General features: G+C 28.4%; 4 protein-coding genes across 4 annotated transcripts in view; 3 read left to right on the plus strand and 1 right to left on the minus strand.

Annotated features, from left to right (window-relative positions):
* The first annotated feature begins 1,345 nt into the window (after window positions 1–1,345).
* Window positions 1,346–7,569, plus strand: LOC145743671 (electrogenic aspartate/glutamate antiporter SLC25A13, mitochondrial-like). The gene is made up of 16 exons (XM_082561703.1): window positions 1,346–1,480; window positions 1,852–1,994; window positions 2,137–2,252; window positions 2,537–2,676; window positions 3,052–3,198; window positions 3,587–3,725; window positions 3,873–4,048; window positions 4,365–4,443; window positions 4,586–4,707; window positions 4,868–4,957; window positions 5,030–5,107; window positions 5,404–5,544; window positions 5,834–5,972; window positions 6,206–6,318; window positions 6,520–6,667; window positions 6,904–7,569. The coding sequence occupies exons 1-16, from the start codon at window positions 1,433–1,435 to the stop codon at window positions 7,074–7,076; spliced, it is 1,992 nt and encodes a 663-aa protein (XP_082417829.1). The 5' UTR covers window positions 1,346–1,432; the 3' UTR covers window positions 7,077–7,569.
* A 3,090-nt stretch (window positions 7,570–10,659) lies between these two features.
* On the plus strand, window positions 10,660–15,937 carry LOC145741449 (signal transducing adapter molecule 2-like). The gene is made up of 16 exons (XM_082559040.1): window positions 10,660–10,790; window positions 10,909–10,993; window positions 11,379–11,514; window positions 11,872–11,990; window positions 12,152–12,306; window positions 12,620–12,772; window positions 13,151–13,259; window positions 13,446–13,653; window positions 13,755–13,842; window positions 14,078–14,195; window positions 14,381–14,528; window positions 14,626–14,724; window positions 14,858–14,942; window positions 15,142–15,190; window positions 15,262–15,307; window positions 15,379–15,937. The coding sequence occupies exons 1-16, from the start codon at window positions 10,748–10,750 to the stop codon at window positions 15,466–15,468; spliced, it is 1,731 nt and encodes a 576-aa protein (XP_082415166.1). The 5' UTR covers window positions 10,660–10,747; the 3' UTR covers window positions 15,469–15,937.
* A 223-nt stretch (window positions 15,938–16,160) lies between these two features.
* LOC145741451 (uncharacterized) lies at window positions 16,161–17,786 on the minus strand. The gene is made up of 5 exons (XM_082559042.1): window positions 17,651–17,786; window positions 17,347–17,454; window positions 16,984–17,079; window positions 16,739–16,840; window positions 16,161–16,405 (listed from the first exon to the last, which is right to left on the minus strand). Exons 1-5 carry the CDS (start codon window positions 17,651–17,653, stop codon window positions 16,286–16,288), a joined length of 429 nt encoding a protein of 142 aa, XP_082415168.1. The 5' UTR covers window positions 17,654–17,786; the 3' UTR covers window positions 16,161–16,285.
* A 2,828-nt stretch (window positions 17,787–20,614) lies between these two features.
* LOC145742331 (uncharacterized) overlaps window positions 20,615–21,468 on the plus strand; it is a 120,191-nt gene continuing 119,337 nt past the window's right edge. The window contains exon 1 of the mRNA XM_082560113.1: window positions 20,615–20,844. Coding sequence (XP_082416239.1) covers window positions 20,615–20,844 — 230 coding nt within the window. The remainder of the gene's footprint in view (window positions 20,845–21,468) is intronic.

Raw genomic sequence — 21,468 nt, forward strand, 5'->3', positions numbered from 1 at the left:
CTACTATGAAAAAATTGAAATCTAATAAATAATCAATATCTAGCTGAAATGTCGACCAACACTTTAATGGAATCTGAGCTATTACACTGTAAGTGACCCACTAAACTGCCTTTATTTCGTACTAAACTATTTATTACTCTGAAACGGAATTAATATAAAAGAAATCAATTTTTTTAAACGGAAATATTTATAAATATAATTCTTTTGGTATTATTTTATGTATTTTGTTGGTTTTTATTTACATTTGCAGAAATGACAAAATATACGTGATAAGTTTTTAAAAAAACACTTCGGTTCGAAAAAACATTTGCCTAATTAATGGAAATGTTGTTTGATTAGTTTTGCCAAATGTTTGGTAGGTTAAATTTAAAATATTATTAATAATAACAATTTCCCAAGGATTTATTGTCTGACACCCTTTCTAAAATACATATTTGCTATTTCTAAATTTCTATTGATCAGACCATGTAAATAATACATATAATAAATTTATATTAGTAAGTCAGTTAAATTCTGACGACAGTAACTAAACAAAATTGTTATTCTATTGTCGTCCTATCATCTGTTTTGTTTAGCCTATAACTACTTTCAGTGAGGACAACTAAATAAAACCGAAACTTAGCCCTCATTGTATACAGGCATATTTATGATACCGGTTTCGTACTTACACTTCAAGTTTTAAAGCTGCACGACCTCTAGTAACCTTAAAAATTTTCGTCTTGCTACGTTGTGTAGCTTATGTTACGTTTACGTAACAGCTGTTTGGTCGTTCTAGTAATTAATTACAGATATAGTTGTGTCATAACAGTGTACGAATATTACCAAACAACAATAAATTGTTGTTGGTTAGCTTTTATTTATGTAATTTGGTATGCGTGGTAAATCGGTGCACGTTACAAAATCATTAACTATCTAGCCTTAAATTTGTCTGACTGATGGCCTACCACGTTTCTGCTCTTTGCTTTTCATATGTCATTTTTAAAGTATAATAAACAGGCAGACAGGCAACTTAGATAACTTTGGAGACGATTAGTTTGATTGCACCAACAGACCAACATGTAATTAATTATGCGCAACATAGGTCAGTGGGTTTTATAAATGGAAATATTTAAAATCTTGTAACATGACTTAAAAAAACGTGACAGAAAAATTGGGTGATTTTATTTTTGCAATGACGGGTATTTACCTACAAAAAGTCCATTTAATATCAATTTTATTTCTACTATAAATATCTTTTTAATTATAAATTTTAATATTAATGTTTTCATTATAAATTACTAACAAAACTAATAGTGTTCAAAATAAAAATGTATAGTTTAATTTTACTTATCTTAATAATATTTTTAGCTGATTAAGCAATTAATTATACTTCTAATGACTTTACATTTACTTAAGAAATAAAGTTAGGGTAAATTTTGAGTATAAATTTAAGATGAAAGAATTGATTGACTCAAAACAACTTAAGGAAATATTTATTAAAGTAAGTACTTGCCTAGTAAAATTTGCAGTTTAAATGTTTAACAGATAAATACAACTTTATAAAAAGTTGTTTTGTGTTCCCAATTTTATAGTTTTTTTTTTTAAATATATTTATCTTGTGACATGGAAAGGTCGACTTTACAACCTGTTGTCTTTGACAGCTTGGAATATTATAAATTATAATTGCCAGATATTTAAACTGCTAATTAAGTATTAGCTTAGCATAGTGTTTATTTATTCTTGGTGTTAAAAGGCTGACTTTACTATCTAAACAAGTGTAACATTTGTTCATTTAATATAGTCTCTAAATTTTGTTAAATTTAGAATATTTGTTTCCTTTTTGTATTTTTAATGTTGCATTCCAAAATTTAGTATGCCTCTGTGGAAAAGAAAAATGAAAAGTTTATGACCCCAGCAGATTTTCTTATTTCTTATTTGTTTATGTTCCCTAGCGATAGATACAACAAAGAAACTGTGGACCTGTTTTCTGCAGTAGCAGATACAACTGGAGATGGGTACTTAATTTGACATATTGTTTATTTTAAAATTCAATTTGCCACACTTTTTTATCACTATTTTAATTAAAGTTTGTTTTTGTGGTATGGTAATGAATTAAAAAAATATACATTACATAGGCTATACCTTTTTTATTTGCAGGTTAATTTCATGGGCAGAATTTCAAGCATTTGAGGCAGTGTTAAATCTGCCGGATTCGTTATATCATGTAGCTTTTCAACTCTTTGATATGAACAACAACGGCAAAGTAAACTTCAGTAAGTAAAGACATACAATTTTTATAGCTTATAGCCATTAGCAAATCGGATTTTTTATTTCTAGTTATTTACATACAAATAAAGTAAAGTTATATTTTTTTAAATTTGTAAAACAACAAATATGAAATTAAACATTATAAATGGTTTCCTGTGATGGTGAAATTATAATAATGCAATTAATTCGCAAATACGTGCGAATTGATTTAATATACACGCTAGTAATACAAACTAATACAAAAACACACTGGTCAATATTTAAATTACCCTTTTTTTGCTAATTTTAGCCGAAGTTGAAAGCATATTTAGTAAAACCTTATGTCATCAACAAATTCCTTTCAACTGGGATTCAAACTTTATTAAACTTCATTTCGGTACGAAAAGAGAAAAAGTTTTAAACTATTTTGAATTTACTCAATTTTTACAGGTAACTTATTACTGTGGCATACTAAAAATAAAATTATTGAATACTAGAAAATACCCAGGGTTTAGTATGCAAAATACATTTTTTTTAAAAACCTGTTTATTTGAATTTTACTGGGCTAATTTTAAGTTTTTATGTAAGATAGTATTAACTTTGTTGTAATATTAAACTATCATTAAACAAAGCCTACTCACAGGGTGTTGTAATAATGAATACCATGAGGTCAATATTTTATATTGAAACATGTAATAAGATATATGCTTTTGTTCAGCCTAATTAATAAAATATTGGAATCCAGTTTTTCCCTTTTTATTCATAGTCTAAAACTTGGTGTTTTTTTTATAAAATGTCAAAAATTTCCATATTTTTTGATTACAGGATTTACAATTAGAACATGCGGTGCAAGCATTTGAAAGATTCGATACCCAAAGCAAAGGCAAAATTACATTACTTGCTTTTAAAGAGATAATGGAAACAATAAGGCCTCATCTTTTAACTGATTTTGTAAAAGGAAAATTAATTGCGGTAATACTTTAATATTTTTTACTATTAGGCTTTAAAAAATGAATAAAAGATTTGGAAAAAAGACTGTTTATATAACCTTGTTAACTAAAATCTAAATTCAATTTTTTTATTATTTTTATTTTGTAAGATATCCTATTTGCTTAAAAAATATAAAGTCTGTTAATATCAATATTATAAAAAAATGTCTATGGTTTTCTTACACGAAAAGCTAAATGTAAATTTTTGCAATTTAGTAAAATCAAATGTGTATATATTTCTTTAACATTGCTATTTTAAATAGGTACTCTTTTAAACTTTTTGTTTTTTTGTTGTTTAAATATCATTTTCCTCTTTAACCAAATTTAATTCAACCAAAAAATTAAATATTTTCAAAATTATTATTTTTTAGATTATGATAGGTTGTGGCCAACAGTCAGTGAGTTTCACATACTTTCAAGCCTTTAACTCGCTTCTTAAAAACATGGAATTAGTTGAAAAAATTTATCAAAGTATTGTCGGTAGCAGTCGGCAAAAAGTTGTAACCAAAGGTTTTTAAATAAAAATAATTTTTAAATTCAATTTCATCAAAATGAAAAAGGGTCTACTTTTTATCGTTTAAATTAATTGTTACTAATATAAAAAAATATTATTGTCAAAATTTTGGGGTAAAAACACAATATTTTGGGTTATTTTAGAGGAATTTTTATTGGGTGCTCAGCGGGTTTCGAGAATGACTCCATTGGAAGTTGATATCTTGTTCCAGTTGAGTGATTTATGTGGGAACAAAGGTAGTATCGACATGAAGACTATCGAGAAAATTGCACCTCTAGAAGAAGGGTCTATGCCGTACAACATTGCTACTCAACAAGAGGTTAAAAAGACTCTTTTTCTAATATAAATTTTAGTTCTATAGCAAAAATTCATAGCAGGTAAATGTAAGGTATTGTAACCAAAAACAATTTTTGTTTTAATTTTTATTTATTAAGTAAATTAAATCATATGTAATTTATAAAATATACAATTATTTTTAGGATTTAAAAAAGTATATATATGTATATTCGTAATTTGTGTATTTACCTTGACAAACTTAGGCACTATTATTTGTTAAGTGTATTGTATTTGTACCCTACTAACAGGTGTATTGATACAAAGTGTATTAAATATTAATCATTTATATATTTAAACAGACTTTAACTGATTCACGATCGGTGTGGTTAGCTGTATTGGAGAATGCCTATCGCTTCTCTCTTGGTGTGGTTGCCGGAGGTAAATATTTATTTCTATTTTAAATTAATATTTAATATTGGTGGCAACGTATCAGTTATTTTAATGCAAATTAGGCCTACCAAGATTTAATTTACTTTTACTTGCGCTTTTTTTTTAATTAAGAATTTTTTTTTGTTTTAAGGTGTCGGTGCTTCAGCCGTTTACCCAATTGATCTGGTCAAGACCAGATTGCAAAACCAGAGGTCAACTGGTTCTTTTGTTGGTGAATTAATGTACCGAAATAGTTACGATTGTTTTTTTAAGGTAAAAATAAAAATTTATCTGTGCATAGTTATACTAAAAAAATGTAAAAGTAGAAATACAAAATTTGGTTTTAACACTATTCATAATTTTACTTTTAAATTTTTTTTATAATCAAACATTTTACTTGTTTAATATATTGCTAATGTTTTGCTTTATACAGGTATTAAGACATGAAGGTGTATTAGGTTTATATCGGGGTCTTATTCCTCAATTAGTTGGTGTTGGACCAGAAAAAGCCATCAAATTGACGGTAATTACATCCTACAATGAAATCTTTTATTTTTGACAAATGAAGCTATAACTTTTCTTGTTTTAATTTAAGATGAATGATTTTGTTCGGGATCAGTTAAGAAGAGATGGCCAGGTTCCATTGTGGGGTGAAATACTTGCTGGGGGTTGTGTAAGTTTAAATATATTTAAGTTAAAAGTGAATGAGTCCCTAGGTTAAATTTTTTTTTTCTAAAGATCACTAAACTTGCAGTTGGACATATGTTAAATGTTTAAAAAGCGTTATGTTTGTTAATTCTACCTTTCTAAACGTTTATTTAATTTTCTTTTTTATATGCATTTATTTTTCTTTATTATCAAAAATTTTTTTATGCTATTAAACTGCCCATATTTATCCTATGTCATTAAAAACCAATGGTTTTGCAAGGAACTCGGTTATTTACTTACACATTGTTAACATTACCACAGGCTGGCGGATCTCAGGTTATGTTTACCAACCCACTTGAAATAGTTAAGATCAGACTTCAGGTAGCTGGGGAGATAGCAAGTGCTCATCGGGTTTCTGCTCTTACTGTTATTAAAGAACTTGGATTTTCTGGTTTATACAAGGTATGTTGTGCTTTTAAGTTATTTGTGGATTTATATTAACCTCACAATTGCCTGAATAGTCGAGGCAAAATTTTCAAGGGACTAAATGTGGTATACTATATGACTTACTTACCAAAAGTTACAATTTAAACTGTACTAAAGAACTTTAGACCTATGCAAAGTAAATATGATCCAAAAACCTAGAAAAATACTGAGGGCTGTATATTTACCTAGAAAAATACTGAGGGCTGTATATATTTAATTAATGAGGGCTGTATATTTTATTGTTTAATAATACTTTACACTCTAGGGTGCTAGAGCTTGCTTACTTCGTGATATTCCTTTCTCAGCAATTTACTTTCCAGCTTACTCTAACATCAAACAACTGCTTGCAAGTGAGGATGGTCATGTTTCTCCTGGCAAACTCTTACTTGCTGGTACACTAGCAGGTATGTTCAGTTTGTTTTAGTTAGGCAGACAATTGTTTTAAGTTGGTAATAAATTGTGCCCTGTGAATTTGGTTCATTTTGATTTTTTTTTATAATGGTTTTACTGAAAACTAATTTTGAAATCCATGGCCAATTCTCTTTAGTTTAATTACCATTAAGCGCTGTTTGTATATTTAATTAGTCAATTATTATTTTTTTTTTTATTGACATGTTTATTTATTAAATTTATCCAGGTGCTCCAGCAGCCTCACTTACCACACCAGCAGATGTTATTAAAACCCGACTTCAAGTTAAAAATCAAAGTGGTAAACAACAATACACTGGAGTTATACAGTGTTTTAGAAAGGTAAACCTTCACTTTTATTCATCACTAATCAAAAATTTTTAAATTATTTTAAAGTGAAAACTTTGTCTTTTTTTGTTGGGTTTATCAGTAAATTAAATCAGCACCACAAAAAAATTACTTTATCATTATGATAAGCATTTTTTGGCATATTGTTGACTTGACTATTTTTGTTTAATTATTAACCATTTGCTTATTTTTTAGGTTTATCGTGAAGAAGGATTCAGAGCTTTTTGGAAAGGAGCTCCGGCGCGAGTTTTTAGGTCTTCCCCACAGTTTGGTATCACTCTTCTAACTTATGAGTTACTACAGCGATACTTCGACATTAATCTCGGCGGCAGCAAGCCTATTGGTATGTATTTATACATAAAAAAATGCGCATTTAAAATTACATACTACAAAAAGCAGCTTATTTTTGTGACCGTCTAATTAACTAGAAGACCTTTCAACCTATCTTAGGTTTAGTTTACTGTAATATACAAAGACAAGGGCGTTATTAGACTGTTGCCTAGGCTAAATTGTGTTCTGATCAAATTGCACAAGGTAGTAATGACATAAAGTATCTTATGACCATTATGTTTTTTTTAGGTTCTACACACCAACCTAAAGTTGTACACGTCTCTGATTTGCCGCCAATTAGTCCAGATCACATTGGAGGTTACAGGTTAGCTGCCGCCACTTTTGCCGGCGTTGAACGGAAATTTGGACTTGCTCTTCCCAGATTTCAAGTGGCAGCTCAGCAAACTCAAAATCCAAATTAGTTAACAAGTTTGGTGATTTACAGTATAACAAAAGTTCAACTGTTTCTTTGTATTTTTTTGCTCGTGTGTGTTAAGGGAATGCACATTACGAAAATATTTCTGTAATTCTTAGTCATTTTTAATTAGATTTCGAAATTATTCTTTGATCTGAAATAACTTTTATAGAAAATTCTTTTTTAAATATTATTTTTTTAGCACTATAGTCTAAGCTTAAAATCGCTGCCATTTATACGTATTAAATATACAAGGTGTCTTACCTAACAAAAAGAATCCAAACGTCAAAATCTATTTCATTTCTAATCGAATTTCTACGCTGTTTAATTCAACAAATCGTGAAATTTCTATTTTTTGCTTAATTAATAAACAAATATTTATTAATTTGGTTTCGATACTGACTGAGATAGGTTCAAAGGTGGGCACCAAACCGCAAACCCGCTAATCGTTGATTAACGAGGTTAACTTTTGTGTAAAAATTTAACTTTTAAAGTTTACATTAGAAATTATTATCGGACCTGTTAACTTTCGTTAAATTGTGCTTCCGTTTATATGGGTTTGTTATCTCTATTTTTAAAATATAAGTTAATAAATGTTAATAAAAATTATCGCCCTTTCACCGTATCACATTATCAAATGTAATATGACACGTCTATTTTAAAGGTGGGTTGGGGTAAGAGGGAAGGGTAGGTGGGTTGGGGTAAGTGGGAAGGGTAGGCAGGGTTGAGTAACAGGAAGGGGTAAGAAAGTGAGTAAGTCCGAGTGGGCAGCATGTCGTCATAATCCCTGTGTGCCACATTTTTATAGTCAGATTTTTATAACTGCAAGTTGGCGCTAGAAAACTATTTTGTAAAGTATTTCTCTTCAATTCAAGTTTAACTAAACTGCGATTTGATGCGATAGGATTGTTTTATTCAAATTTTAACGTTAACGGTTATCGATAACTTTAGTTACATTGCATTTAATTTCACTAAATTAAGTTAACGAAGTTAATATATTGTGTAAAATGATTCATTGTTTAACGAAATTACTTTTTTGGTTAGTTGTGCCAATCTATGCATAGGCTTAAATAGTAGCCATATAGGTAAGTGAGAGTACTTGGGTTCTGTCATTTACCTTGTTTTAATACAAATTTGTTAATTTTGTTTATTGAAGCGACTAAAGATAATAAACAATGTATTTACAATATAAGCAGATTATACTGTGTACATGGTAATATTAACATAAATTCAAACAATTCTATAAGCAAGGCAAATACTTTCCAATTATTCTAAAGACAACGTTTCTTCACAGAAATTTTTACAAGTTATTCTTAATCATAAAGTTTAAACTGTAGTAGTGCTAATACGATTACGCCGCCCAGACCGAGCCTTCATAACGGCGTCGACAGGCTTCGGCTTTTTACCCGAATTACCTATGGTGTAGCTTCTCTGACTATCCCGGATCCTATTTTCGCTTGTACAAAAGGGAAACCATCTTTTTTTCCAGTAATGAAAACAGCAACTGACGGCAAATAGGTTCACCATCAAGTTGGTGCCATATACTGTGTGCCTTACATAGGATAACTTGGTCGGGTTAATGTAAGAGAAGGTTACGGTTAGAACATCGGACCCCATACAAACGAATGCTATAACGCAGGACTTCCGTATAACTGGTATGATGACATCGCTTTCAAAGCCGTGGCGAATGTTTCTGCGTCTGTGTAGAATTAATGGATAAATGAACAGACATAGAAGATTAAATTGCACAAAAACAGTCGTCGAAATGAGCAGGCCCCATTTTATACGGTCGAACCGATTTCTTTTCATTTTTGTGCAGCCTTCTTGGATTGTTGAATACGGGGTTGAAAAAAACAGAAATATTGTTGCCTCGCTTAATGCAAGAAGAAACAACATGACCACGGTGAAATAACTTACACAGGACGGAAATTTACTATTCAAGTTGTTCGCTGCTGGATTTTTGTAGAAAACCGAATAAACCCTATACCACAATGTCGAGTAATTGGTCCAAAGGCAAAATATGCCGCAAACGGTTGTTATATAGTAAACTATTTTACAATAATTGCTTCCCTGATAGAATTCGTGGACTTTTGCCAGAGGAATTTCCAGCAAAAAGTAAAGAAATAGGGAGAATTCGTTGATGAATAGCAGAACATTTACAATGTTAAACGACCGGTCGGATATATTTTTATTTCGACGTCCAACTAAAAATAAGTTAAAAAATTAATAAAAATGAGATTGGATAAAAAATTGACCAATTAAACATTAATTTATTATCGCTAAGAGTTTAAACTTCAGTTATTAAGAGTAGGCGGGTCTTACTTTAATTGGTCTTACTTTACTTTAGTTATCATGCATATTGCATGTTTCTTAAAAAAATTAAATTTGTTAAAAACAACGAAAACTTGCCTGGTCTTTTTATTATTTTTTCAGCAATCACAAAGTAAATATGCATTCCAATTAAATAAACTAAAACTGCCAGCATTACAGAAGAGAAAACAACTGTAAACGTTTTTTGGATCAGAACGTTACCGTATTCAACCAACGCTGTTTTATTTAAAACAGTTGTGTTATTTCTTGTTGCCATTTTAATAAAACAGATGTTATTGAATACTTTATTTTATTCCTAAATTTTGGCTAATCAGAACAAAACTATGCTATTAGTTTAATTTTTTACGGGTATTTTGTGAAAATAGTAAATCTAATATACGTTTCTTTCAAATGCTTTCCAAATTATATGCGATTTTTTACGTAACGAACACAGTCACATGTGCAATTCTTGCAATATTTGAATGATTTGTAACAAATAATATACCGCATGATCTTGTATGTGGTAATATTGAAAAACTATAATAATATTATAACAATGTAATACTGGGAAATTTTTAAAAATTCCACAAATTATTACAAACTGAATACCTTGCGGTCAGTATGGCATTTTTCGTCCTATTTAATATCAAAATTTAAATGCCGTTATTGAATTAAAACAACAGTAGCCTACGTTCTACCACCTTCACCGTGCCGCAAACACACTATTGTTTAAAGAATCAGAATCCACTCCTGAATATTAACTAAAACATATTCAATATATTATTTGGGTAACATTTTTAAACTTACTCTTCTATACTACTTGGCTTATTTTAAGGTAACAAGTTGATTGTAGTTCTCCGGATGTGACACTATAGGTTAAAATTAAAGGAAGTATTGTTAGTTAAAACCATTGTATCCCTTTTAATTTTCTACTTTTTAAACATTCTTTTAATATACTTGCCAAATAACTTAGTAAGTTATTTATAAAGTTTAGAATAATTAAACTTAGTGCGGGTCCCTGTCATTTTAATTTATTTCAATTTTTTTTGTGGTTAAAGGCTTATGACATTTAATTTATGACACAAAATTTTTTTATTTTGCCATCATCGACAATACAAAGGGTTTGCTTACTTGAAAAAAACTTGGCACTTACTCTTAAATTGGCGAATTTCTGTGTACATGGTTTAAAACATCTGGGAGCACTGTTTTTTGCTGGATTGATCGTAGATTAATAATCTACTCGTGATGCTAAGTAACTGAACAAAAAGAGTTAAGATTTTGTTAAAACTAATTAATTTTAGATAATATAAATACTTACTTATTTGTAGATAAAATTATAACACGTTTAATTTAATATAAAAAAGTAAAATGGGCATTTTTTCGACGTCAACGCCTTTTGACGAAACTTTAGGTAATTTAATTTTTTTTACTATTTTATCAAAATTGTATTACTATTGTTAAATTGCTTTCTGCTTGTCACATTTTTCTGTTAGTTACAAGTTACAAAATTCAAGAATTTTAATTTTTAGATAAATTAACAAATGAAACAAACACAGAAATGGATTGGGGTCTTCTTATCAGTTTATGTGATAAAATAAAAATAGCACCAAAAGGGTAAATTACAAAATATTTCAAAAATATATAAACTTCAAAAGTATATCATAATTTATATAGAAAAAAATTTAATTTTAAAACCAATATGAAAATGCTTGTATATACATGTAAATGTATGTTACTATCAGTATAAATGCGATAAATAACAGAATTTTTATACTTTTCCCTAATCTTTCCTTGCACTTTATAGTTGATTTCGCATCTCACATCATCCCTTAGCCCGCACTAGGGTAGATTAGGGAGAGGTATAAAAATTCTGTCCTTATCTTTATTTTAGTAAAACCGGTTTAAACCGGGCGAACAATGCTAGTAGAGCTTTATTTAATGTAGCTAAAATATTCTCAAATATTAAAATTTTTAACATTTAATTTTTTAACATTATCAGACCTCATGAATTTTCCGGTGCAATTTTGTCCCGTATTAATAACAAAGTTCCACATGTAAGCATGCAAGCCATCACTGTGCTTGATTCTTGTATAAATAATTGTGGGAAGGAGTTTCAACAGGAAGTAGCATCTCAAGTAAAGTATTGTTTTTTATATCAACTAAAATGTTAAAAAATTTGTAAAAAATAAAAGTATAACTATATTTTTATGTAGTAATTCTCTTAAAAGGGGGAAGAAGGCTGACTTCACGAATTAAACATAGAGTACCATTTGGTACTCTAAACTAGTCTTGAGTTGCCTTCGACAGTTTTTAAAATTATTAACTATTTTGTCAAACAATTGACCTGTCTATTGGTTTCGGTCTTGTAAATTAACAGTGTAGGAGTTTTATAATGCCACTATCACAAATTTGTAATGTTATCATTTAATGTAAATATATGTGTTTTTAATTGCATCAATTAAATTGCATTAGGAAATATTTTTTATTTTTAGACATTTACGGACAGCTTAAGGGATATAGTTTATCATTATAAAAATAAAACAGTGACCAAAAGATTGCGATATTTTATTCGAAAGTGGGCAGAAGATTTTAAAGAAGATACTGAATTATCGTAAGTTATATTGAAAAATATAAATAGTTAAAAAATTTAAAAATAATTTTATATGTATGGAAATATATATAAGAATAAAATATTAAAAAAAAGAAATTATAATGTTAAAATTTATAAAAACAAGTAGCATTTAATACTGATACCTATTATATTTTTTTCAGACACTTTGTATCATTTTATTATTTTCTTCGAGGAGAGGGATTGGACTTTCCTGAAACTGATGAAGATTCGGCAGGACAAAAGAAGAAAAAAGAACAAGTAAGTTCGGATCCAAATGTTGTTTCAAGCCAGCAAGAAGCAGATGACATTGCAAAAGGTAAATTTTTAAAATAAAAATATTTGGGTATTTACAATAGTGTAAGTATTAGTGTTTTTTTATAAATAAAGTTAAAGTTTTTTTTATTGACAACAATAAGAATGTTGTTTTTATATAACAAACTAGTTTAAAAATATCTTACAGTTTTACTAAAAAATATTTATTACAAATTATGCTAAAAATCCGCCTAGCAAAACTCTTTAGAATTGCGTAGAAATACTTGGTTTAAGCACCTGGGGTTATTTATGTTTTGTTTATTTTTGTAATAGGCTACTAAGTAAAAGTCAATTTAAAAATGCATTGTTTATTTTAGCAATTGAAGCTTCACTAAAAGAGGAAAAGCAAAGGAAAAGTTACACAACTACTTCTACTAATGCATCGGCCCCAACATCAAGCTTATATCCTTCAGTCTTGGGTGGTTCCACAAACACATCAACTTTAAACAGCAGTGCTTCTTATTCCTCAAGTAAGGGTCTTTTTAATTTTAAATTAGGCATATGCAATTTTTTTGTTAATATAATACTATTTAAAAAATATGTGCGATAATGGTTGGGTATGTGTTAGTTGGCTTAATTTGTAAATGATTATTGATAATTGTTTAATTAATGTTAAATTATGGTTTGTATACCAACTTCCTGTTCAGCTTGCTTATTCATTTTATTATTAATAACAACACTTCTTGTTACTGCATTCTAATTTTTAATAAAAGCCCTAGATCACAAAATAAATATTTTTGGTTTTGCTTTTCGAAAATAAACTAAAAATTTCTTAAATTTTTTTAAAAATATTTTAGGCATTTTTATACTGCTTATTGTAAATAATAATTTTATATATGTTTTTACAGATAGCTCAAGTGTTAAAAGAAAGGTAAAAGCGTTGTATGATTTTGAGGCTGCTGAAGATAATGAATTAACTTTTAAAGCCGGAGATATTTTATCAATCATAGATGAGAGGTTAGCAAATATAAAATTACCCTCCAAATAATTTTTTTCAATATTTCTTTTTTGTTGTAGAAAAATGTTATTTAACAAACTGCCCTTTTCACGTGTTTTTTATTTTTATTTGGTTTTTTTTTTTTTTTGACATAATTGTTGGGAAATCTTTATCGACAAAAAATTTTTATAAATTATTTTTTTTAGCGATGCAAATTGGTGGAAAGGTGAGGGATCAAATGGCTCCGGTTTATTCCCTGCCAATTTTGTGACCTCTGACCTCTCTGTGGAGCCAGAACCAGAAGTGGGTGGGGCAAAGGAAGAGGAGGAAGAGAGAGAATCAACTGTGAAGTTTAGCGATGATCTGGAAGTTAAGGAAGTCTACCAAAGTGAACCTGTTCTTTCAGTTAATGAGGTAATTTAAAACAACATTTTTCATTTATTTTTTTGTTTTTAGTTTTGAATTTAAGAAGTGTTGTTGATTTTGTGTATTCTTAATTTTATATTTATATAAAGGAGACAATAGATAGAGCACTGACTGTGTTACAAAACACTGACCCTGAAAATACAACAATCGATCCTCCTGAGTTACTAAGAGATGAAGGTAAGTTAAACTAATCACTTAGCACAACATTATTTCTAAATTTTGATTGAATTCAAGAATGTTTTTACCTTTTTTTTGACTCTGTTGTTGGCAAGATTATGTTAATATATAAAATGATAATTTTTTGTTATTTTAAATGTATTTTGAACATATGTTGGCACTACCATTATACTTACGTTACTCTTTTTCTTGATTAATTGTCTTATTTTTAATGATTACTTACTTTTTTTAATAGAATCTTGTGTACAAATGGGAAAATTAATTGATAGAAAGTTAGAAGATATTGATAGAAACCATTTAGAACTTTCAATGTTGAATGAGAAAATTCTTGAATCGTTAAAGATGTATGATAAGTAAGTATCACTAGATTTTGTTATATATATAGGTTTTTAAAGCAAATGTAATTTTTAATTCTTATGTATTTTATTAAATTTAAATTTTTATAAAATTATAAGTTTTTAGTAACTTTATATTTTATTTTTTATTTTTCGCAGATTAGAATATTTTTTTTAATTTTAAACAAAATCTTTTTTTAAAGTTTAATGAAAGAAATGCCAGTTTACACTACCCAGCAATATATACCCCCAACAGGGTCTCACCCCATGCAAATGCACCCACAAACCATGCCGGGGTATAATCCAAATCAATATTATAACCCAGGTTTTGTATCACCAAATACATCTCAGGTAAATTAAAAACCAATATTTTTTCTATTATAATAAAATGTTGTTTTTAAAAAATTTTTAATTTTTTTATTGGTAAATTAAAATTTTTAACATCAAGGAAGCTTCTATTGTCCCTGGCCCCTCTGGGGGGATTCCCAAGACAGTTGGGTCAAATCAAATAAACTCCCCCCAAAATGTATATAACCCAATGTATCAGGTACACTAAAATTGTTTTTCTGTATCGTTAAAACATTTACATTTTATTTTTTTAACAAAATTTTAGTAAAATTAAACACATAATTGTAGCCCAGAAATAACTTTTTCTAATAAATAATTAATTATTTTACCAGCAACAGCAAATGCCCAATACAGGAATGTATCAACCTAACATAAATACTGGAAATAGTGTAACTGACCCATCTATGATGCAACAAAGTAAGTTAAATTTACAAAAAAAACTTATTTGTTCAATTTAAAAATGTATCTTTTGAGATATATATTTAGACCATTATTAATTTATTATTGTAAAATAAACAATTTTTCATGTGTTCATGTTTGCATTTTTCATCCTTTTTATTTTATTTAAATAATATATTTTAAGATTGATTATAATTAATTTTAAAATTATTTTTAGACACTTTTTCTAATGCTTATCAAACCCCTACCCCAGCCAGTACTAACAGGTAAAAAATTTATCATTTATTTAAATTTTAAATATTTTTTGGAATTTGATTTTACTAATTTTGTGTTTTAGTCCAAAATTTCATGGAAATGAGCAAGGGATGTCACAATATCAACAAGTAAGACAATCAAAACTAAAATAATTCATTTTTTTAATTTTCTCGAAATTAATTTTTGAAATGATTTTAAGAATAATTCTAATCGGAATGGTTATGGTCCTAACCATCAAAGTCCAATGCATTTTTCAACCAATCAGGCGCCTTCTCAGCCTCACATGTGACCAATATCAACCAATTAAAACTAGTAAATATTATGATGTCAGTTCTGCTATTTGGTACTTATATTTCCACTGCTTAAATGTTAAATTTAAAAAAATTGGCCATGTTTGATCAGAAGATACAACCTATTAGAGATTTATGTTTAAATTTACACTTTTTTGCTGTTTTTGGTGATTATTTAATAAATAACATAACATTAACTCTTTCCATTTTTCTATTGCAAACCAATCACAATAAACCTTAAACCAAAAAAAATTCTTATGTAAATTATACATCTGTTGGCCAATTTTTGGTAAAAAATATATATTTTAATATTTTTTAGAGTAAATAGGTAATTATTCATTAAATTATTACAAATCCTAATTTGTATAAAGTAATAACTAAAAGGTTTTAATTGAAATTACTTTTTGTCATTTTTTATGAAGATAGTTATATAGCTTTGAAAAACTGTTTTACTAATACAAGATTTTAAAAAGGCTTTAAATGATGAAAAAATCAAGCCTATAACATATTCACTTATTTAATTTGTTTTATTTACAAACAAATTATCATATATGTATTAAAACAAGTATTTGTTATGTAAAAAGAAAGATTTTGCCAGCTTTTAAGTCTTTGCTGGTGTGTTAAATTCGTAATTTAAGTGTAATATCCATGTAATTTTTTTTGCTATTTTTTTTCATTGATGTATTTATATATTGTGCATATTATTTTATCTCTTATGTGTTTGTGGTAAATTTATATTTCGTACGTTGTACAAAATAAAGTAAGTTACGGACATGCAGTTATACTGTGTTTAAATGTGTCGTTGTTTTGCGGATTTTATTTGCTTATTCTTCTCCAGGGTTTGGTAAAATAATCAGGGTCTTGACAGTTGACGTAAAATGCTTTTGCTGGTGTTGTTTTTCCAAGATAAATCCGAGCTCTACATTCTTTATCCAACTAAATTAAAGAAGGTTATTTAAGATTCTCAGACGACGAACTTTAAAAAATTTCGTGAAAACTTGAGTCCTATTGCCTAAAAACATTTTACTGAATATAACTTTTACTGAAAACTATTTGCCCAAATTACCTTTTTTTTCAACCCTCTGTGAAATGTTCCTTAAATTTAATAACATACTTTTTTTTTAAATTTTAGTTTTCGGTCAGTAAAATGGTTTACGCTACATGGGATACTGTAAATGCTAAGCTCGGGTTTAAATCCCATCTTCTAGTAAGGCACAAATTATAAAAAACAACAAAGGCGGAAATTGATTTAATGGAATAGCAACTTACCAAAATGTCTGTGGTGCAGTTTTTATTCATTTTTTTCTCATGTTCGCATAAAACTCGTTCGTTTGCAGTAAACATCACCCATAATAATTCTCCAGATATTTCCTAAAAAATTTTTGTACGAAAACATAACATTTGATATGGAATCTTGCCGCTCGAAATGTTTTTGACATAAGACATATTTGTGAATTAGGAAAATAATTTAAAACTTTAACAAGCATCTTATAATACTGAGGTTAAAAATTTACCATTTTGCAGCCGCCAAGTATTTGCATTATTTCAAGAATCGAAGATTGTTTTTCGTACATATATTCGTACGTTGCAAGTAAGGCAGCAATTTGAACCTTAAACAAAGGTTTTGTAAACACTGTTTGTAGGTTTGTTGATATTCTTTAAATACGTGTTAACTGTGTTTGTATATCATTAATTATTTTGGAAATATTGTTTCCCATTTCAATGCGAACATCGCACGAGTTTTGAAATTTGATTCCCGTTAAAATGTTAACCAGTCTGTTGTTCCAAGGTTAGTTTAGTTATATCAATTGCTATCTGGAGATTAGTTAAGTTATTTTGATTGCTATTTAAGTATAGTTTTTTAGCCTAGTAGTTACTCGTTCGCTTTGTATGTCTTCAGTTGTCAAAGGTTTTCTGTCATTCTTCAGTTTATTGGAATGCCATTTTAGTTCAGATGATAATAGACATGGCGGGTTTTGAAGAGGCTAAATGATAAGTTATGTCGATAAATATTTAGATTACACATTTTGACTTTGATATTACATTTTTGACTTTAAAAATTTATATTGTTGTTATACAAGTTTAATTCGGCTTTTTTTAAAGACCTTCTAATATAATTTTATATACAAAGGTATTACTATCAAAGTTTTGCTTTTTAATTTTAAACATTTTTTAACTTACCATTATTGGAAAACTTTCTCCACTTGCGGTCCCATAAATATCTAAACATTAAAATATTTTGTAGTATTGATACGCAGCAATGTTAAAAGTTAATTGGATTATAAAAATTTAATGAGATGTTAGGTTGATTTTATGCAATAACACAACCCAGTTAGTAGTTTATGGTGTATAGTGTGTTTTGTTTAGTCTTGGTGGTTAAACCTCTTTATTAATTAATATCATACATTCCGACAAAACTTTAATAAATTCTTTCAATTTTGGCAATTAACGTTTATTAGAAAAGTTAAGAAAATAAATTTATTTTTTTAAGTATATTTAAAAATAATAAAACTGTAAATTTAGCAAGCATTTTGGAAACAACTTTTTGCATTTTCATCAAGTCAGGATTTTTACCAATTTTTAATAACTTAAATTTAAGTAAAATCCTCAATTTCTGTATACCACTTTAGATTACATAATTTTTGGAATGTTTAAATTAGTAATTGCATGCCGTTATAAAATGAAGTGTCGTTGAATAAATCTTCTTCGTCGATATATTCACTATCTGATAACCAAGGCACTTTTTCCGAATTGATTAAATATCTCGAGCTGGGTGTAAATTTCGTAAATTTAGTCGAATCCTGGGTAGATATGAAACCGAGTCCAATGAGGCAAAAAATTAATACAAAAAGTGTCATGACCTATTTTAAATACCACAGAATTCTAAAAAACAGTAATTAATTATGTAATTTACAAAAAAATATAAAATTTAAAAAAATTAGAAAAAAGACAATAAAAAACAAAATAGAGATATAGATAAAATAACTATAAATTCGCCAGTTTTATATTTAACGACAAGTTTAAAATAGAAAGGAGTAATGCTTGGCAACTAATCTAAATTTATACTTTTCAACACATTCTTCTCTCTACGAAAATTCAATAAACAAACCCATACTATAAATACTGCTGCTGTGCCGTAAATAGGTTATAAAGGAAACGCAAAACGACTTGTTTTGGCGTACAAGTTGTTTTCCTTTTTACAACTAGACATGTATAGTAGTTAAATAACAGAACAAGTGTAGTTAAAGTAAAGGAGATTAAAATTTTAAAAAGTTTTTATCTATACGAGTGGATTAAAATTATCTACTAGTTGGAAATAAGTTTGATAGGCAGACGACATAGAGTGTTAGTTACGTCAAAGTTATCCATTGTTGACGTGTTATCTGATATGCATCCCACTTCCTTTTCTATATTACATAAGGAAATATACATTGGTAATGTTAATATAGGCATATTAAAACTAAAGTAAATATGATAAAATTTCGCAATATTGGTTTTGGTTAAATAAAATTTTTACAGTTTGAATCGCACCTTTTGCCAATGCCAGCAGTGATAATAGTTTAAAATTACAAGAGCACGTTAGTCAAATTTACGATATTTGAACTAACTATTACTCAGTTTAAGTTAAACTTATTTATGTGTATTCGTTATTTAAACGTTTTACATATACAGCCTATTATTTTAATATAGGTAAAAAATGATTGTAGTCATATGAGTGTTCCATTTCCATATTTATTAGAAATATAGTTTTTGTTTATTGATTAATATTAATAATGAATGTTTAAATATTCTGGCGTTCAATAATTTGTTGTTAATTTGTTCGAAGTAACCAATTTTTGCTGTCCTGTTAATACTACAGGGCGTTTCAAATTTAGTACAATAGAATATCTCACAATAAAAGGTATTTAAATACGTTTTGAAGTGGGCACAATAACTCAGTAACGATAGGATTTACTATTAGAATATTTGGGAAATTTTAAGACCAATTCATAGTTAATCCTTATTTGTAAAAAGATAAGAAAAAAACTTCGCTTTTATTTTACAGTAGTACAAAAAATTTGGAACAAATCAGTTAATTATACGTCTAAAAAAATAGTTTAATTAACTATGTTATTAGTTAGTTCATGTCTGTTATTAAAATAATTTAGGCTTACAAAAAAAACTGAACATAAATGTGTAGTTTCTAACAATTTTCTCTCTTTTGTCAACTTTTTTTCTTAATTTGTATGTCCCAATTTACTACAAAATAGAGCAAATATTGTGAAAGAAATTTTACAATCTAGTTTTTTATTTGATCAAGAAATATTTGTCTAGTCTCCTTGACATCGCGATATATATTTTTGTTGATTTGGAATAGGTCATGGCAGTTAACTGACATTTTAGGTGTTAATAATAGAATTAAAACGCTAAACAATACGTTTTTAATGTTTATAAAATGTTGTCAGCTAAAACCTTATGCTAAAAAAGGCTTCAAGCCTTTTTCGATATTGTTTATAAATTAATAATCGCATCAAACGAGCTAGATAAAGCGTATTGTATTGTCAATTAGAAGCTAATGTGACGTGATATATTAACCCAATTGTGTTATTATCGATTGTATAATGTATTATATAAAAGGAATAAAGTGTTAGCCCACTGCATTTACCAATAGTTAATTGGCAAAGTGGATTTAATTGCAGCAAAACAATATACATTAGAGCAAAAAGATGTTTTTTTATTTGTAGACGAAAGTAGAAGTGATTCATAAATCAATAATAAATTTTTATGGTGTCAGATAACCAAAATTTAAGTTTGAAACCATAGGAAACGGGAATACTTCCCTTTCACGCTTAGCGCAACCCACTCGGCAGCAGATGACGCAAATTCAGTTCATTTTACCTTATGATTCACTGCTAGTATTGTTATATTACACCCTTACGTAGCCTATGCATATCCGTAGTTTAGAAACATTCTGCGTAGATAGCAAAAGATATAAAGAAGCCAAACTAACAATTAAGAAATGTTTAACAATACAAGGTTCGTACTTAATTATAATTCCTTTTAACTGCATGCAGTAATACAATTATGTAAAGTGTTGTGTAATTAGATAAAGAAAAGTCCAGTGATTTGGACTAGTAAATAACTGTAGCTGGAAATTTGCATGCTATGCCCAATAACACAACTTTTACAATGTTTGGAGTAATGTTTGGCAGTGCTGCAGCGTTAAATCAAACGAAACCAGAACCTCTAAGCGCAGAAGCTGTTGTGATTATTTCAATACTGGCTGGAACATGCAGTCTTGTAACTGTGGTTGGAAATATAGTCGTTATTCTATCGTTCTTTGTCAACAAAACCCTCCGAAATTTCAGCAACTACCTTATCCTAAGCCTGGCTTTAAGTGACTTGACAATTGGGCTTTTTTCAATGAACGTATTTACGACATACAATGTCAATAACTCGTGGATTTTAGGCGGTGTTATGTGTAAAGCATGGTTGACCGTTGACTATACAGCCAGTAACGCTTCAGTCATGAACTTATTGGTAATCTGCGTGGATAGGTAAGACAATTAAAAATTATAAAGAACAACAAATTATTTTAGATTGTTTTTGTTTAAGTGTTTTTTAACGAGTTTAAGTGCGTTATTTGATATTTAACATCACTTACATTTTCCCTTTTAAAAGGTAAATCAATTATTTAAAACTTGTAATTAAAACTACATTGATTGTACTGCGATAATCATTTATCTTTACATTATGGTTTGTAAGGTGCCAAATTCTGTAAAGCAAACATCTTTTCCTGAACAAATAACTTTAAGACGTTCAAGACGTTTTATGACATCGTATATTTTATAACCAATTTTCAGATATCTGGCAATCACAAAGCCTGTAAAGTACAAAAAGATCTGCTCGCCTAGGAAGGCAGCGCTGGCTATAGCTGCTGTATGGACATTGTCCTTCCTTTTATGGGGCCCTGCTATTATATTTTGGGATATATTTTTGGGTGGAACTAGCGTGCCGGA

The sequence above is a fragment of the Corella eumyota genome, chromosome 2 (assembly GCF_963082875.1).
Source record: "Corella eumyota chromosome 2, kaCorEumy4.1, whole genome shotgun sequence".
In the NCBI taxonomy this organism is placed as follows: Eukaryota; Metazoa; Chordata; class Ascidiacea; order Phlebobranchia; family Corellidae; genus Corella; species Corella eumyota.

What these genes read in the sequence shown, in the direction of transcription:
- LOC145743671 (XM_082561703.1), top strand. Translation starts at nt 1,433, where the DNA reads ATGAAAGAATTGATTGACTCAAAACAACTTAAGGAAATATTTATTAAA. An exon ending in GCAAAAAGTTGTAACCAAAG is followed by an intron (nt 3,726 to 3,872) that starts GTTTTTAAATAA and finishes GGGTTATTTTAG; the next exon opens with AGGAATTTTTATTGGGTGCT. An exon ending in GTTACGATTGTTTTTTTAAG is followed by an intron (nt 4,708 to 4,867) that starts GTAAAAATAAAA and finishes TGCTTTATACAG; the next exon opens with GTATTAAGACATGAAGGTGT.
- LOC145741449 (XM_082559040.1), top strand. Translation starts at nt 10,748, where the DNA reads ATGGGCATTTTTTCGACGTCAACGCCTTTTGACGAAACTTTAG. An exon ending in ATAAAAATAGCACCAAAAGG is followed by an intron (nt 10,994 to 11,378) that starts GTAAATTACAAA and finishes TAACATTATCAG; the next exon opens with ACCTCATGAATTTTCCGGTG. An exon ending in AAAGAAGATACTGAATTATC is followed by an intron (nt 11,991 to 12,151) that starts GTAAGTTATATT and finishes TATTTTTTTCAG; the next exon opens with ACACTTTGTATCATTTTATT.
- LOC145741451 (XM_082559042.1), bottom strand. An exon ending in TACTTGGCGGCTGCAAAATG is followed by an intron (nt 16,841 to 16,983) that starts GTAAATTTTTAA and finishes AAAATTTTTTAG; the next exon opens with GAAATATCTGGAGAATTATT. An exon ending in ACTGCACCACAGACATTTTG is followed by an intron (nt 16,406 to 16,738) that starts GTAAGTTGCTAT and finishes TCTTTAATTTAG; the next exon opens with TTGGATAAAGAATGTAGAGC.